General features: G+C 35.6%; 1 protein-coding gene across 6 annotated transcripts in view; it reads left to right on the forward strand.

The window, feature by feature from the left end:
* Positions 1–12,264, forward strand: part of LOC116881433 (anoctamin-3) — a 284,096-nt gene extending 271,832 nt beyond the window's left edge. For all 6 annotated transcript variants that reach the window (XM_032881227.1, XM_032881226.1, XM_032881228.1 and 3 more), the window contains 4 exons: positions 670–817; positions 6,131–6,211; positions 6,387–6,492; positions 10,920–12,264. In XM_032881227.1, the coding sequence (XP_032737118.1) occupies positions 670–817; positions 6,131–6,211; positions 6,387–6,492; positions 10,920–11,102 (518 nt within the window). In that variant the 3' untranslated portion in view covers positions 11,103–12,264. The remainder of the gene's footprint in view (positions 1–669; positions 818–6,130; positions 6,212–6,386; positions 6,493–10,919) is intronic.
* The last annotated feature ends 5,257 nt before the right edge of the window (positions 12,265–17,521 follow it).

The raw sequence follows: 17,521 nt of genomic DNA on the forward strand, positions 1-17,521 counted from the left end.
AAAATAAATGTTAAATTTTGATGAATTCGAATATTTTTATGAATTCTGATTTCTTGTTTCATGACATTTTATATCTTATGTCTTCTGTATTTTTATTTTGTTCATTACGACTCAATATAATAAAACATAATAAAGATTTTGAAAGACGAAGAAAGGGGTTGGCAGAGAGGAAGTTGCCATGCTATCCCATCAGCTTTAGCACTTGTGAATATCTCTTTCCAGGACTTTTTTTTTTTCATATCAATATATTTAAAGCTAAGTTTAATCCTACTTGAAACATCAGTTTTGACTATAACCAATAGTATGTGGATACTGTATATAATTTCAAAAGCTTTTTTGTACATCTGTATACCAAATTGGAAAAGTCAGCTAGTGATTTCCAGATCTTGACACATTTTTATATTTTTACTTTAAAAGGTACTTGAAAGAATTCCTGATGATATTTTCATTTTCAGATCTCTCTAGCTGGGGTCAACTTTCCCTCAGTGGAAAAGTATTCAGTAGATGTTGGATCTGTAGTGAGATATCGTACTAAGAAAGTAAATAATGGACAAAGCCATGGCCCCAGTAGAAGTAAAAACATTCTTTCCAAAGAAGAGTCATGAAAGGGTTTTCATTTTTTTTTTTTTTTTCCATTTCATTCCCTATCTCTACTCTTTCTCCCCCTAGGAATCTGGTATGGCATTCTCGAAGGAATTGGTATACTGGCCGTGATCACCAATGCATTTGTAATCGCTATTACATCTGATTACATCCCACGTTTTGTCTATGAATACAAATATGGCCCCTGTGCAAGTCGTTTTGAATATGGTGAAAAGTAAGGTTGAAATTCATACTTTTTTCTGATATGTTTTATGTTTGTGATTGTAATGGGAACTCATTGGGAAGTTCTGTAACCATTAAGGGCAGTGTTTTTGATCATTGTACTTACAATGTGCTTATTGGATGAAATCAAGCAGGATAAAAAGGGCAACAGTGTTTTCTTATGCAAATAACTTTAAAGCATCTCTCTGTTATACGTGTAAATGCATCACTGGTATCCAAATGTTAAAAACATTATAATGTATTTAGAAGTAAAATTCAGAACTGGAACAGATGTTAGAAATCATCCAATGCAATCTTCTGACTATATAGTTGGGACCACACTGGTTAATCAAATTGCTTCAGGGAATAAAGCTAGTTTGCAGGGAAATACAAAATATGAAGGAAATGTCAGCTACATAACTGGAGAGTTTTCTTTCTTTCTTTTTGTTAAAAATTTTACTTATTTGAGAGAGAGAGAGATAGTGACAGAGAGCACAAGCCAGGAGGCAGAGGGAGCAGACTCCCCATTAAGCAGGGAGCCCGATGTGGGACTTGATCCCAGGACCCTGAGATCATGACCTGAGCTGAAGGCAGACCCTTAATGATCTGAGCCACCCAGGAGCCCCTTTTTTCAAAAGGGATTTTTAACTAGGGATTTTAAGGTGCAGAAATGCAGCCCTGGACTTTTGTCTTGTGTTTGTTAATAAAATTTGAATCCATACTTTAGAACAGCATTTTGTTTTATTTTCAAATTATTTATTTATTTTATTTTATTTTACTTTTTAAAATTTTATTTTATTTTATTGTCAGTGTTCCAAAATTCATTGTTTATGCACCACACCCAGTGCTCCATGCAATAGGTGCCCTGCTTAATTCCCACCACCAGGCCCACCCAATCCCCTTCCCTCCAAAACCTTCAGTAGAACAGCATTTCTCGACCTCTGTGCTATGGACGTTTTAGATGAGATCATTCTATTCTGGGGAAAGGTGGGGGCTATTCTATGCATTGTAGGATATTCAGCAGCATCCTTGGCCTCCTACCCAGTAGATACAAGTAGCAGCCTCCCTATTCCCCAGATTGTGACAACCTAAAATTGTCCTCAGACATTGCAAAATATTGCCTGGGGGACAAAATCACCCAGTTTACAAGCACTGTTTAAGGGGAAATGGATTTTTCACATCTTTCTTTCTTCAAAGCAAGTATTAAGAAAGAGTGCAAGAGAGCACTGGACTTGGGGAACAGAAATCGGAGTTTCAGCTGGAGATTAGCCTTAGGTGTGGAAGTAGTGATGGGTGAAGCCACTTGCCCTCCTGCCTCAGGAGCAGTTTTGGGCATGCGTTTTATTTAGATATAAGGCATGTGCCCCAAGAGCCTGAGCTGTGGCTTAAGATGAAATTAACCCTTTGTCCCACTGATGAACTGATGTTTTTCTCAGAACACTGAAATAAATGCCTTTCTGGTCATAAATATCTCAGTTTTTCAAAGAGAAGTAATAAGGGCATAAAATATATTTTGGAGTCTTGTGTCTGGACCTGTAATAAAGAAACGGTGTCTAGGGACACCTGGGTGGCTCAGTCAGATAAGCATCTGCCTTTGGCTGAAGTCATGATCTTGGAGTCCTGGAATTAAGTCCCATGCCAGGCTCCTTGCTCATCAGGGAGCCTGCTTCTCCCTTTGCTTGCTGCTTCCCCTGCTTGTGCTTTCTCTCTCACTCTCTCTCTCTCTCTCTCTCTGATAAATAAATAAATTAATTAATTAACTTTTAAAAGAAGAAATGGTGTCTAAAGTAACATTTTATAAACTATAAAAGACCATATAAGTAAATTGGTTTTAGTACTAACAGTGAAAAACCAAAAAAGGTCCCTTTTTTCTTAATTCAAAATAGTCTAGAAGCAGATTTCAAGGTTTTATAATATGTAGGCAGGTTTGGGCAGCCCTCTTCCTTAGAAGCATTATTTGCTACTGTCTTTGCTTCCACCTAGTGGCAGGTGGAAATGATACTGGTTGGTTATCTGTTTACTTTTCAAGTCCTGCCTTTCATGGAGATAGCACCCGGTGCCTTCTCCATACTCAGTGACCAGATGTAGAATAACTTCAAGAAGATATGTGGAGGGCTTGGATGAGGTTGGAACCACACATTCGTAGGGCCATCTTGTTATTTAATTTTTTCCAGTTATCCTTAGCAGCTAAACAGGAGTAAATTCATTCAGATCAGAAATTTCCCAAACAAAATAGCAAAAGGACAAAATGTCAGTGAAGAGGAGGGTATTGGCAAGAGAGCAATTGGGATGATAAATCATGGGGTTTGAGGTGGATGGGGAGGGGAGTGAAACCAGTGTGGTGCTGCACTTTAGAATTCAGGGGTTAGAATGAGATAGATGCACATTCAAATCCAGGTTTTAACAACTGTTTATCCTGGGGAATGACTCTCAGCATAGGACAGGTCTCTTTTAGATTATTTTCTTAATAATACTAAGATATTATTTGTTTGTTTTGCCATATGGACATTTGTACAGATGGTAAAAAAGTGATAGTGGATAAAATGATCCTGTGGCTTCATGTAACTGAAGGCAGTGGTACCAAAAAGTACTAACAATGATTGTGTTCCTCACCATTGTAGAACTACCATTTAAAAAGTGCCAGTAATAAAATTCAGGATGCCCTTGATGAAGCAATAACGATTGTTAATTTTATCAGATCTCCACCCTTGAATAAATGTCTTTTCAGTATTCTATTTGATAAAATGCAAAGTGTGACAAAGGTCTTCTGATACATGTTTAAGTATGGTGATGGTCATCTCGGAGAAAAACACTTGCGTGATTGTTGGATTTGCAAACTAAACAAAATTTTTTAACATGAAATAATGATTGCCATATAAATTATTATTATTCAGACTTGGGTATTTAGGAGGCACTCTTCTAGAAATGGACAAAACTAGCTTGTCATTTTAGGGGAAATAATTGACAGTATTTGTTGCCATTAAGAAAGTTCAAGTTTTTGAAGTGAAAATCAGAATTTTGGATAATGTTATCTACCACTGAACTTGAAAGATTCCCAGTACTTACACATTTTTTTCCTGATAAAAATCAGTGGTGATTTTCTTAGTCCATTATTATTTTCATAGTCCATAGTAGAAATATAACAACATTTGGAAGATCTGTATAATTTAGGAAACTATTTCCCAAGTGACCCATATTTAATGTCACAATATCATGCATGGATAAAATATGAATTTGAAATACAAGATAGACCTGTGGATTTTAATGTAAAATCCTTATGAAAAGTTTATCAATACTTTAAGGCTCCACATTGCAATTAAATTTTAAGAAATGACCACGGGTAGAACTTTGATGTAATGTCAATGAAAAATATCAGTAATTAGCAAGACAGGAAACAACCTGTGTTGGAGAGGATGTGGAGAAAGGGGAACCCTCTTACACTGTTGGTGGGAATGCAAGTTGGTGCAACCACTTTGGAGAATAGTGTGGAGATTCCCTAAGAAATTAAAAATAGAGCTTCCCTATGACCCTGCAATTGCACTACTGGGTATTTACCCCAAAGATACAGATGTAGTGAAAAGAAGGGCCATCTGTACCCCAATGTTTAGAGCAGCAATGGCCACGGTCGCCAGACTGTGGAGAGAACCAAGATGCCCTTCAACGGATGAATGGATAAGGAAGATGTGGTCCATATATACTATGGAGTATTATGCCTCCATCAGAAAGGATGAACACCCAACTTTTGTAGCAACATGGACAGGACTGGAAGAGATTATGCTGAGTGAAATAAGTCAAGCAGAGAGAGTCAATTACCATATGGTTTCCCGTATTTGTGGAGCATAACATGGAGGACATAGGGAGATGGAGAGGAGAAGGGAGTTGAGAGAAATTGAAAGGGGAGATGAACCATGAGAGACTATGGACTATGGACTCTGAAAAACAATCTGAGGGTTTTGAAGGGGCAGGGGGTAGGAGGTTAGGGGAGCCAGGTGGTGGGTATTATAGAGGGCACGTATTGCATGGAGCACTGGGTGTGGTACATAAAAAGTGAATTCTGTTATGCTGAAAAGAAATTAAAAAAAAATATTTTTTAAATCAATAATTACTTGAAATGCTATTAAAATACCTTTTTTTAAAGTACTTATCTATGTAATTATCTACTTATTCTTCAACCAAAACAACATATTGCAACCAGATTTAATGCAGAAATAGACATGAGAATCTAGCTATCTTCTATTAAGGAAGACATCAAAGGATGTCATTCTTCTCACTTCATCTTTTGGAACATATGAACTATTTTTCTTTAAAAATGTGCTATTTATATCAACTTTTAATGTATGTGATATATTATTTTAAATGAATTAATAGATAAATATTTTCTAAATTTCTATTTTAATTTCTAATGTGCTGAATACCAATACATATACCCCTCTGTAAAAACTCCTTGAGATTCTCAGTAATTTTTAAAAATATAAAGATTAGTCAAGATCAAAAATTTTGAGGAATACAGTGTTAGGAGGAAGTTATTTAGTCTCTGTAAAACTTAGTTCTTTAATCTATATGATGAAGATAATAATATATATGTTCTAAGGTTATGGTAAAAGTTGATTCTGACCACGATTTAATATTTCACCACCAGGACAGGGATTTTTTTTTTTTTTTTTATAAACATATAATATATTTTTATCCCCAGGGGTACAGGTCTGTGAATCGCCAGATTTACACACTTCACAGCACTCACCATAGCACATACCCTCCCCAATGTCCATAACTCCACCCCCCAACCCCCCTCCCCCCAGCAACTCTGTTTGTTTTGTGAGATTAAGAATCACTTATGGTTTGCAGGACAGGGATTTTAACCTGTTTTGTTCCTTGTCAAATAACAAGTGTCTAGGAATTTTCTAACAAAGGTTCTCAATAAATATGTATTGAATAAGTTAATAAATCACAAAGACACATGTTGATCAATTGGCTGCTTAATTACAATTAGCCAGATAGGGTGATATGCATATATCTATATGCATAAACTTGTCTTTATAGAGTTTTAACACATGGGAAATAATTAACACAATGCCAAGTACATAGTAAACACTTAATAAATGGAGGTAAATGAAGTGGGGGGAAATGGCAGACAAGATTCTGTCTCATTGAGATAAAATTATAGATTAATGGAAGTTAGGAGGTAAAATCAGAGAGCTGAGTCATTAGGAATTTATAATTAAAATGGAAGGAATAATAGCCCTTACCAAATCCTGTCATGTGTAATGAAGAAATTGGACTAGAAATTTATGACTCTGAATTACATGATGCTTTTCTTTTCTCCCAGTTGTTTAAAGGGATATGTCAACAATAGCCTATCCTTCTTTGACCTGAGCGAGCTTGGTATGGGAAAATCTGGTTATTGCAGGTACTTCATTATAAATTATAGCTATCTTTTCTTCTTGCTTTCATCTCCCATCTCCTCTCTCTACACGCTGATGAGCCCATTTCAACTGACATTTTGGGGTTTTGGCAAATTAAAAACATGTGGGGCCTTTGCACTTTAATCTCTATGCCTCAGATCTTTGTCTTGTGGATTTTAGGTACCGAGACTACAGAGGTCCCCCTTGGAGTTCCAAACCCTATGAGTTCACCTTACAATACTGGCATATCCTTGCTGCTCGATTGGCTTTCATTATCGTGTTTGAGGTTAGTCACAGGCTGATAAAATCACTATGGGTAAACGCTTTTCTGACTGATACATTAGTTGACTCTTCAATATAGTAGTTCCTCACTGAGTTCCAAAAAAGAACTTGTTGATATACAGTACGGGGTTTAGGTATGGTGAACCTGCTATACAATGTACAAAAAAGAAAGAGCTGAAAAATGTTGAAGAAGGTAGATCAGTGGGTATTCATACCAGAAAATGAGGATAAAAGAAGCTATTAACAGTTGAACTGAAAACTTAACTTTGAACTTCCTAGTAACCACATTAAAGGAAAGGATGGTTTTCATCATTTGATGAGAGAATCTCTACTTACTCATCAAGGTGGAAAAACTTATTTGCTAATCAACTTAATTACAGCTGACCACATGTGTATTTGTATAAGGGACAGTGTGAATAAACAATGCCCGAGAACACTTTCATAAAATACACATAAATTTTGATTATCAGAGTCATTAATATTAGACTGGTCCTGTGAAGAAATTTTGAAGCAGCTACAGTATTATTGGCTTCCTTAGCATATTAAGAAGCTTAATACAGTGATGAATTTAGTGCTGGGATATATTGGATATTCTTTAAGGTACCGCCAAATTCTGTGAAAAAGCACTTTGAATGCATCTGTTTCTTAGGAAGAGAGAAAAAGTAGCCATACCGAAGACTTTTAGAAAAAGTCTTTTTAAAGGCGGATATATCTCTCCACTGATCTCCAAAAAATATGTCAAATTTTGTTGTGAAACATCCTTCATCTGTAATACGAAATGCTTACCTCTAAGGTTTAATCCAGGATGAAATTCTATTAACTAATGACTCTATGAGCCTATAAAAAAGTCTCCTGATGAAGTGTGACTTTTCATTTTATTACAGGTAGCAAAGAGGTTAAGGCATATTTCTAATGCAGTGATTCTGGAAAGTCTTTTCTTACTGTGTTTTTAATGTACACTTTTTTCTTCTTCATCTTCTTTTAGAACTCAGGTGAACAGACTTCATCAAATGTCTCAATTCACAGCAAACTTTCATTGTAGATACATATGATTCCCTTTTTATCTTTTCTTCAATATTTCTCATTACTAATTCCATTACCCACCTACTCCAAAAGCACCCACTCTCTTTCTTTCAGAAGTTTTTCCACATGTTTATTTGGAAAAAAAAAAAAAAAAAATATATATATATATATATATATGTATATATATAAAATATTGTCTTAAATGTTCTTTTTTTAAAAATTACTTCAATGGTATTATGTGATAACTCATTTTTATCTCTTACCCATTTTACTTTTTTTAGATATAGAAAGAGATCTATCCATGAAGTTTAGATATTTTAGATAATTTCTTCTGTCTACTTAGTATGATATAGTTCATTGAATTTAAGTGCTGTAGTCCCCATGGGTGGATATTTAGGCCTACAATAATTCTTTCCATCTGTATAAATCTCTTATTAGAAATCTTGGACATGTCACCTTCTGAACATATTTAAGGGCTTTTCGAGAGTATTTTACTCAGGTGTGGAATTATTTATATGCATACTTGATTTCACATAAAACTGAAAGGTCCCTCTCCAAAATTCCCTTAGATTTTCACCAGATTTTCAAATTGTCTGAATTTCTAGTATTTTGCAGATGGATAGGAGTAAGGTAATATTTTGGGGTTTTTTTTTTTTGTTTTAATCTATTTATTCATGATACTGACTATTACTTTTATTACTAGAAAGCCATTTTGGTTTCCTTTTTTGTGAATTTCTAACTTTGATCTATTTTGGCTGAGTTTCCAGTTTATTTGTTACCAAATTTCAAGATTTGCTTATGTGTTTGCCAGTTATAAATCAGTCTTTACCAGATATCTCTTTCTTGTCCATAACCTACTAATTTTATCTATTAACAAATAGTGTCTAATTTTGATGTCATCAGGCCCATCATTGTTTTCCTATTAAGGTTTTGGCTTTTTTGGTCTAGCTTCTTTAGGAAATTTTCTTATCTCCAGGTCAAAAGAATATTCTACCATATTTTTTACTATTAATTTTATAGTCTTATCTATCACACATCTTAAAGATATCAGGACTTTTCATAGAGTCTGAAGGAAAGGCTTGTTTTTCTTATTCTTTATATAGTGAAATAACTTTTTGTACTGCTATTTACTAATATGGTATTTATCCACTGATTTGTAAATCCACCTCTGTAATATTCCAAATCCCTACAGTAAGCACGTGCCTGGCCTCAGTGTTCTGATTTCATTACTTCATTTGTCTATTCCTGTTCACTGTCACACTACTTAAATGCCGTGGTTTTGGAATATATCTTCATATCTGATAAAGCCATCTATTTCCCACCCCTGCCAAGTCTGCTCTTATTTTTAAAAATTGCCTTGGCTATTTAGAGTTATGAATCATTCATATACATTGCAGAAGCCATCAGACTCCCCCAAATAGCATGCAAGGATTATGATTAGAATTACTTGAGTTAGGGGAAATTGGAGAGGGAGACAAACCATGGGGGACTGTGGACTCTGAGAAACAGACTAAGGGTTTTGGAAGGGAGGAGATGGGGGGATGGGTGAGCCTAGTGGTGGGTATTAAGGAGGGTACGTATTGCATGGAGCACTGGGTGTAGTTCATAAACAATGAATCTTGGAACACTGAAAATAAAATAAAATTAGATTTAAAAAAAGAATTACATTTGTAGAAAGCACATGTTGATTTATTTACATACTCTGTGCTGATTCATTAATAAATATGAAATTTATTCAAATTGTTCTTATAGCCTATAATAGAGTTTTGAAATATTCTTTTGCTAGTTCATTCCTTCTTATATCCAAAAATTTTGTAGATATTTTTATTGCTGTTATAAATACTATGTTAACCTCCATTATGATTTGATTGCTTTTTGCTGGAATTGTCTAATTGTCTATCTAAAATGTGTGTAGCTCCTTGTTTAAATCTTTCATTTTCTTTTTTTTTTTTTTTTAAGATTTTATTCATTTATTTGACAGAGAAAGATCACAAGTAGGCAGAGAGTCAGGCAGAGAGAGGGGGGAAGCAGGCTTCTTGCTGAACAGAGAGCCCGACGTGGGGCTCGATCCCAGGACCCTGGGATCAGGACCCAAGCCAAAGGCAGAGACTTTAACCCACTGAGCCACCCAGGCTCCCCTAAATCTTTCATTTTCTAATTTTCTGTCTGTTAAATCTGTTAGATTGTCTTTTCAAAGGATAACTCAAGTTGACCATAACAATAGCTTTGTCTCTGTGCTTGTGAGGTTTATGCCTCATTTCTCTTGCGTGCCTTACTGTGTTTGGAAATTTCCACAAGGTGTGGAAAAGCAGCGGTGTGAGCAATTGTGTCTTGTTTCCAAATTGAATACAAATTTTTTTTTAAGTATGATACTTGCTCTAGTTTTTTATTTAAGATAAATTCTGTCAGTTTAAGAAGTTTGTCGTCTATAAGTAGTTATAAGCTTGCCTTCATAGGTGATAAACCAGCTTTTTAAAAAAACAGCCTTTTAAAAATACTGAATCATTTTTGCATATCAGTCTCTCTGAGTGAATCAGTTTATAGGGTCATTTATTACCATTGTAAAGGACTTGGTGAAGATTCTTCACTAATTTAAATTATAACAAATGTTTTTTTTTTTTTATTTTTATTTCTACACTTTTGAGACACACTGCCAGATAGTTCTGTGAATACCAAATATTTGATCAGGAAAGAAATTTCTGATCTACTTTTCTATGGGAAGTAGGACCTGCTTTACCACAGTGCAGTTTACTGAGATACTCATACTAAAACCAGTTGAAAGTGCCTCGAGTTCTTTCCACATGGAGAGATGATTGTCACAAAGTCCTGTAGGTAAATGGGGTTTTTTCCACATATCATCCTAACTCTATCAGTTCAGATTTTCTTCTCTTTTCTGTCCTCTACAGAAAAGAGAAAGGATGTATTTATTATAATAAGACATGATATTTAAGTGGTGCTTATACTGCACCAAGCCCTTCTCCACACCCTTCACATATATTTGCTCATTTAATCCTTGTAACAACCTTTAAGAGATACTATTACTGTTACCATGTTAGAGATGAGACACAGAGAACATAGGTGATTTGCGTAAGGTTACACAGCTAAGGTGTCAGGGGATGGTTCAACACAGGTGGTCTCATTCAGCCTCTGAACTTGAGACCACAGGTTTTACCTTTTGGTTTTTAATCCTGTCTTTTTTATACACAATACTTTCATTAGTCTCTTTAAAAAAAAATACATTTTCATCATAAAAGAATTATGTAATAGAAACAAAAATTTTAATATTCTAGATAGTGCATCCTGTGTTTTGATGCTGGACTGTAAGGTAAATGCAACGTTGTTTATGATGTTTTATAATTGGCCTTTCAGAATCTTTGAAAATTGTATTTTCCCCTCTTAAATTTGCAGCACCTTGTTTTTGGGATCAAGTCATTCATTGCATACCTGATTCCAGATGTACCAAAGAACCTGTATGACCGAATACGACGGGAGAAGTACTTAGTCCAAGAGATGATGTACGAGGCTGAACTGGAACATTTGCAACAACAACGGAGAAAAAGTGGTCATCCCGTTCACCATGAATGGCCTTAGTTGATTCCTGTTGCCCAGTAGGGGCAATAGCATTAGTGGGAATGACAGCAACTTTAAAATTCTAGGTGGGATCCAGGAGGAAGGCACACCTGGCAAACCATATGTATGATACGTTACTTGGAAATGCAGCACAACCATCTCTGGGATTTGGAATGTCCAGGCTTCTAGGGAAGAGAAAGATGACTCATGACCTTAAAGAATGGTTAGATTGACAGTGCAGGAAGCCAGGATCTAATTCTCAGAACCAGCCTCAGGGAGTTGTGTGTTGGGAGACCTCCACCCTCCATCAGCTGCAGTGTAACGGGAAGGGTGATGGTGAGGATTCTAGCAACAGATTTCCATGTAAACGTTCATAAGCCAGGCATGCTGAAAGTCTCATGTGGTCTTCAATCACATAATCTGGAACATTACTTAGGTTGAGTTGAGATACTTATAGGAAATGACTTAGAAGGAATGACTTAAATCAGTTATTGCCTTTGCTGCCAGAATTCCATGTCCCTTCAGCTTCTAGGTTTGGGGAATTTTTCTTGTTCCTTGATGAGATTATGGATCTGTGCCACAAGGAATTTATGCTGCTTTACATTGACTATGCAGTGGAATTGTTGCACACCACCATTAGTAGTCAAACCAAAAACTAAGATTCTAAAAAGAATACTATTCATTGAAATATATCCTATTGCATTGGCTACATTCAAACGTGTTGTTTCACCGGCAGAACAAGTCGCACTGTCTTTTTTAAAAAACAAGCAAAAAACCCGTGAATTCCAATAGAGCCACATACTCTAAAAATATGGGCGTTTATTCTCATATCATATAGAATACCACTCATCCATATATTACCATGGAGGGCTGTTTTATAGTATTTTTAATTTTTTCCTCCCTGGTTTATTATAATAACTCTTGCAGAATAACAGAATAACTTGAAATGCTGTACATATGTTGGTTTTCCTTGTACCTTTGCACCTTGGCAATGTGTAATGCAAGTTACATTTCGTGCAGCTCTGAGACCAGATACATGGTATGCCCTTGTGACTTGTTTATTCAGGAAATCAGAAGCCAAATGCTTTGCAACACTTTAAGCTTTTCTAACAATGTGCACTTTTGTTCGTGAGCTAATGAAAATAATGCATGGATATAAATTTGTATTATTTGTAAAAAAAAACACACACATTTTTTTGTTTTATTTTCTTTTCATCGAGGAGGGGAGTTTTCTGTTATTGTTTCTTTGATAGACCAACTTGGTTGATTTTTGAAAACTCTCTAAAACCAACATCAAGTCAATTCTAAAAGACATCATTTTGCTTTGTTGTGGAGTTGCTACTTCTATGTCATCTCTATCTGTGGTATTGCTCACAGATGGATGAAGTAGGAATGATGAGGGATTCAAGGAAATAAAGTCTGGTGGAGGCATAAGCAATGGGAGCGGGAGGGGAGGAAAGAGGAGAGTTGAAACAAGGGAATGAATGGGAGAAATGAAGACACCGTTCCTTGGCAAAGCGATCAAAATGAATCTCACATTTCCTCCCCTGGGAATGGGGGTTGGCAAATCACATATACTCACGCGTTCAGATATATACTATATATATATGATTCATAATTTTTGTCCAGTTTGTTTTTTGCTCAATTAAACAAAGCACAGTTATTTCCACAATGCATAAAGACCAGACTAAAGACAATGGAAATAAAGCTACTTTGTATATATGCTAGGGTGTCTCTAGTAAGAAAATTATAAAGTTTCTCTTACTAGAAAACTACTTTTTGTCATCCTAACACTGAAAATGGCCTTTCGGCTTTTTCTTCTTTTGCTCCAGGGAAGAGCTGTGATAGATCATCGTTGTTCCTTGGTTTGATTTGTAAAAAAAAATCTGCCCTCTGATTCTGAATCTGACTGAACCAGGGGTATGACCTCTAAACTTCCTCCCATGCCCTTGTCACGTGGGACCCTTCCATTCACATTCCTCAGAGATTCTGTTTCTGTCCCCTGCATATTCATAGCAACTAATTCCACTAACTACACAAAGGAGTTTAAGCTCCTCCATTTTTGTAGCATCTGCAGCATTTCCTTTTCTTTGTTAGTTAAATGTATATACCATGCCTGAGCATAAATACTCTGTATGCCTATTGAAGACACCAATGAACCTAACATTTAGGTCTCTCCCAAATTAGGGATATAAGACAAAGACAATTGTTTTACAGAAGAGCAAAGAATAATGATAGCCATGTTCTTGAGAATTCAGTTCTTTCTGAGTTATTTTTATACTACCACCATTAGGGTTTAAAATTGTATTGATCGCCCAGAGAGAAAAACATGAAAAGAGAATGGTATTTTTAATTTAAAAAAAATTATAATAAATTGATGTAGACGTTACCTTCTCTGGTAATTTCTCAGACCAATCAAAAAATAGAGAAACAATGAAAAAGTTATCTGTAAATGTCTTTTTGTGAAACAGTGCAGTAGAACCTAGCTCTGCCTTCATCATTGTTGACAGCAAAATATTGTCAGCCCCCTCACAGTATGTGAGTTTTAAATCACTCTGCTTTCATTGAGAGAAATGTTTTATATCATGGTTTTCATACGAATACAAATTATTTCTCAAAGATTTATATAGCACACACTATTCTCAGGAATTCTGTATTACATGAATGCTGCTTATATATTTTCATATTCTAAATTGTTGTCTTTTCAAGCAAATAACTAACATATAGGTGCATGCAGTCTGCCTTGATAAGTTGTTCAGAGCTGAAGCACTTTCCCAGTACAGTGTGTCAAAAATTGCTCTAGGTAGTAGCCGAAATAGTTTGCAATTGTCTGAGTCTATGCACGCCCTTTTCAATAAAATGCTGCTGAGTGACTGCATGATGAGATACAACTCCTGAATGATGCACTTTCTTTCAAAATGACTTTTAGCCCAATCTGTTGTAGAATGGAATGAAAAGGAACTTTTTCACTCAATAAATCATGTGATATGATGTTTCTTCCTACAGTTTTCATGTTCAAGTTGATCCTGTCTATTTTCCAAATAGAAGTTGGAGTATGGGGAGAGGGGATTGTTCAATCTTTAGCTCCAAAGGCAATGGTTTCCAAGTCTTGCAAGCCCTTGTTCCACTTCTCAAAAGTTTTGGCTGTTTGTCTTCTGATAAACTCATTGTCATCATTAGGGCATTTGCACATGAAACATGAAACCTACAAATGGAGGCTCTTACTGATTCTAATAATGCTTTTTTCTAGAAAAAGATGGAAGAGGAAGCTTGGTTAGTTCTTAAGAAGGTAATGAAGCTCCTGTCATACAGAAGCATTTTCTTTTTTTCACACTTAGGCTGGCTCTACCAATCGCTGTCAAAATCTCCTTAAGATAAAAATTTTAGCACTGCTAAAGTTCCTGCCAAGGAAGGAAGACATTTAGGGGCACTGTAACGAACTGCCAACAAGAGGCCACCAAATGGCCTGATTTTTCTCAACTTGATCAAAACTGAAAATCCAGGTGTCCTGAAGAGTTGTGTTACTGATATGGCTAAATTGATTTGTCTGTCAATTGGAGGCAGGTAGACAGAGGCCCTGCGTGTGTGTGCAGGTGTGTGTGTGTGCACGCACATGCACTTACTGACTGTGAGATATGCCCAACTCAGTCCTACTATGGTCATAGATATTTCCATTCCATTTTCCCCCAAATCACAATATTATAACAGACTTTAGGAATAGTTATGGATTTTATCCAACGAATCAATTAACATCTTATTCTTTCTGGTATTCTCAGTAACTTAGGAGCGAGAACCTTTTAGGAATGGCTTAAAATACCTAGCTTCTGATAGAAAAGTCTGACTTTTCCTATAGGCATTTCTATCCAAAATGAAATGTGCCAACCACATGTATTCCAAGAAGAGGATTGATTTAGCTTTAGCCAGAATCATTGATCAGACTAGTTTCCTGCTACCTAGGATTTGTGTATTTGTAATGGTGATGTTACCTTCAGTTGAACATGCCATCTGGTTTCATCTGAAGAACCATACCCACCACCACATTTGATGGTTTTCTTTCTAGAAAACACAAGTATTATAGCCACTGTGTTCTAGCCACATTCACACTGAGGGATCTTTTCCAGGGAAGTAAGATGAAAACAGGTTGATAGAAAAAAACACTCATATTTATGATCTCCTCCAATTTCCTATGTAATCAAAGTCAACTCTCCAGAAGAAGAAGTCTATCCATCAAAACTCACTGTTCTTTTTTTTTTTCTTTTTTTTTTTTCTTTTTTTTTTAATATATTTGAAAAAGAGAGAACAAGCAGTAGGGAGGAGCAGAGGGAGACAGAGAAGCAAACTTTCCGCTGAGCAGATAGCCTGATGCAGGGCTCCATCCCAGGATCTGGAGATCATGGCCTGAGATGAAGGCAGACATTTAACAAATTGAGCCACCCAGGCACCCAAGCTTTACTTGTATATGAGGGTGTCAGCATGTGCCCCAGCACCATTCTCCCTCGTTCCACACCCAGCTGGCCCCAAGCACTTGGGGTACTCTCTGGAGCACACCAGAGAGTAAACTGTGTGGTTGTGTTGCATTTTTCTCTAAGATGGAAGGGAGTGAAATTTCCAGACATATGCCCAAAATTGACTTCCTAAGAATATTTATTTCCATCTTAATTCTCTCTGTGTGGGGGGAAAACAGTTTCTCTGGTGCTTCCCAGAAAACAAAAATTTCCTAAATTATTACTTGAAAGACAAAATTTAATGAGATTTCTTTAGATATCCCCACAAAATATAATTGTCATATGGATGGCTAGCCCCATCTGATTTTCAAACTGATTCAAATCCTTTATAATTATTTCATCAGTGCCCATGCCACTCAACACTACCAGGTGAACACAATAGGCTGTTAGGGTTTTGTTTTGTTTTTAATGATTATTTTTTTAATCTCCACACGAGCAGGCTTTTCCCACTTTTCATTTAGTGAGAAGAAAAGAACTGAGTGGCCAGAAAAATCTGGTGGCATAGATAATTGTGGAACCAATGTTTGGGAGATGGTGAAGGGACTTAGGACTCTCCTACCTGAGCAAAACTGTCTGCTTTGCAAAGCCTATTTTAGACTCTGCTGTGCACACACCCAGCCTTCTTTCTGACTGAAAAACAATTGCAATTTTGTTCATCCTCGAACATTCAGAGAAACGAAGTTTTTTCCCCTTTTTTCTTTCTTATTTATTTTAAGATTACAAAGCTAAATGTGGTAAGCTTAGATTTCAGTGACAACTCCAGCCAAAGAATAAACAACAATGCTGAAGATGAAAATGCCCTTAAAAATATGTATAATTTTACATTCCTAGGATGTGTGACTATCAGCTTCTATACTGTATTTTTCAACTAGGAAAGATCTAGGGAGTCCTGTAATTGAAGAGGAAGTTTGGGGAAAAGACGGAGTATATTTCTCCAACCATTTTTATTCTCCATAGGAGAAATTATGTTGCAACCGTATATTTAACCAGATGAACTTAAATGTTGATTTTTTTTTCTTTCTACTGTCTGCAATTCTTCTGCAAATCAAATTATATACAGTAGATTGTTGAGCATTAATCATTTTAATCATTAAACTTTCATAAGAAGTTTTAAAGCCAATCTAATGAAGATTTGCTCTGTTGAAATAGATTGAATAAAATTTTAAGGTCGGCATTCTTGAAAACAGTAAACAATAACGGTACATAAACCTATATGATGTAGATTCCAAATCAATCAATTAGATTGCCTCTACGAATTCTGCTGACCATCTTATGCTGGTAAAATAAGCAATTTGTGGATTGCTCATTTATTTTCTTATGTGGTAATTACATTAGGACATTGAATCAACATACTACATAAAATTATTTTTAGCTTTTTAAATATGTCAAAGAAGATTCTGTAATGGGGAACTGGATGTTCAAAACACCTGTGTACATAATTGCTTTAACATTTTTTAAAAACAGATGAATGGTTGTTACTGGAAATTCCTGAGGGCAAATACACCAAGGCCCATAAAAGACATCACCATTATATATTGTTTTTCTTGATTTAGAGTAATCTATTGTATTAAGTCATAAAATCCTCCTCCTGGTTACTTCTGAGTGTATGTGGGTTTGTGTGTGTGTATGTGTGCCCTAAGCCCCTGAGCAGCCCAAATATAGGCATAATCCAGAATACATAGAAGTCATATTATATCATATATCAAACCTTATTTTGACATATGCTTCCTTGGTGATTTGGTAGACCTGCTTTAATCTATTAGGCTTATATAAAAGGTTTTAAGGTGGGTAAGTATTTTTCATACTGCTCCTAACCTGTAGAAAATAGTCACATTGATCATTTAAATATGCTTTGGTCTGAAATTACTTTTAAAAGAAATAATTAAAATTGTTATATATCTTAATTATATATCTATGTTCATTCTACAGATATTT

Source organism: Lontra canadensis, unplaced genomic scaffold (assembly GCF_010015895.1).
Source record: "Lontra canadensis isolate GAN:19392208 unplaced genomic scaffold, GSC_riverotter_1.0 scaffold74, whole genome shotgun sequence".
In the NCBI taxonomy this organism is placed as follows: Eukaryota; Metazoa; Chordata; class Mammalia; order Carnivora; family Mustelidae; genus Lontra; species Lontra canadensis.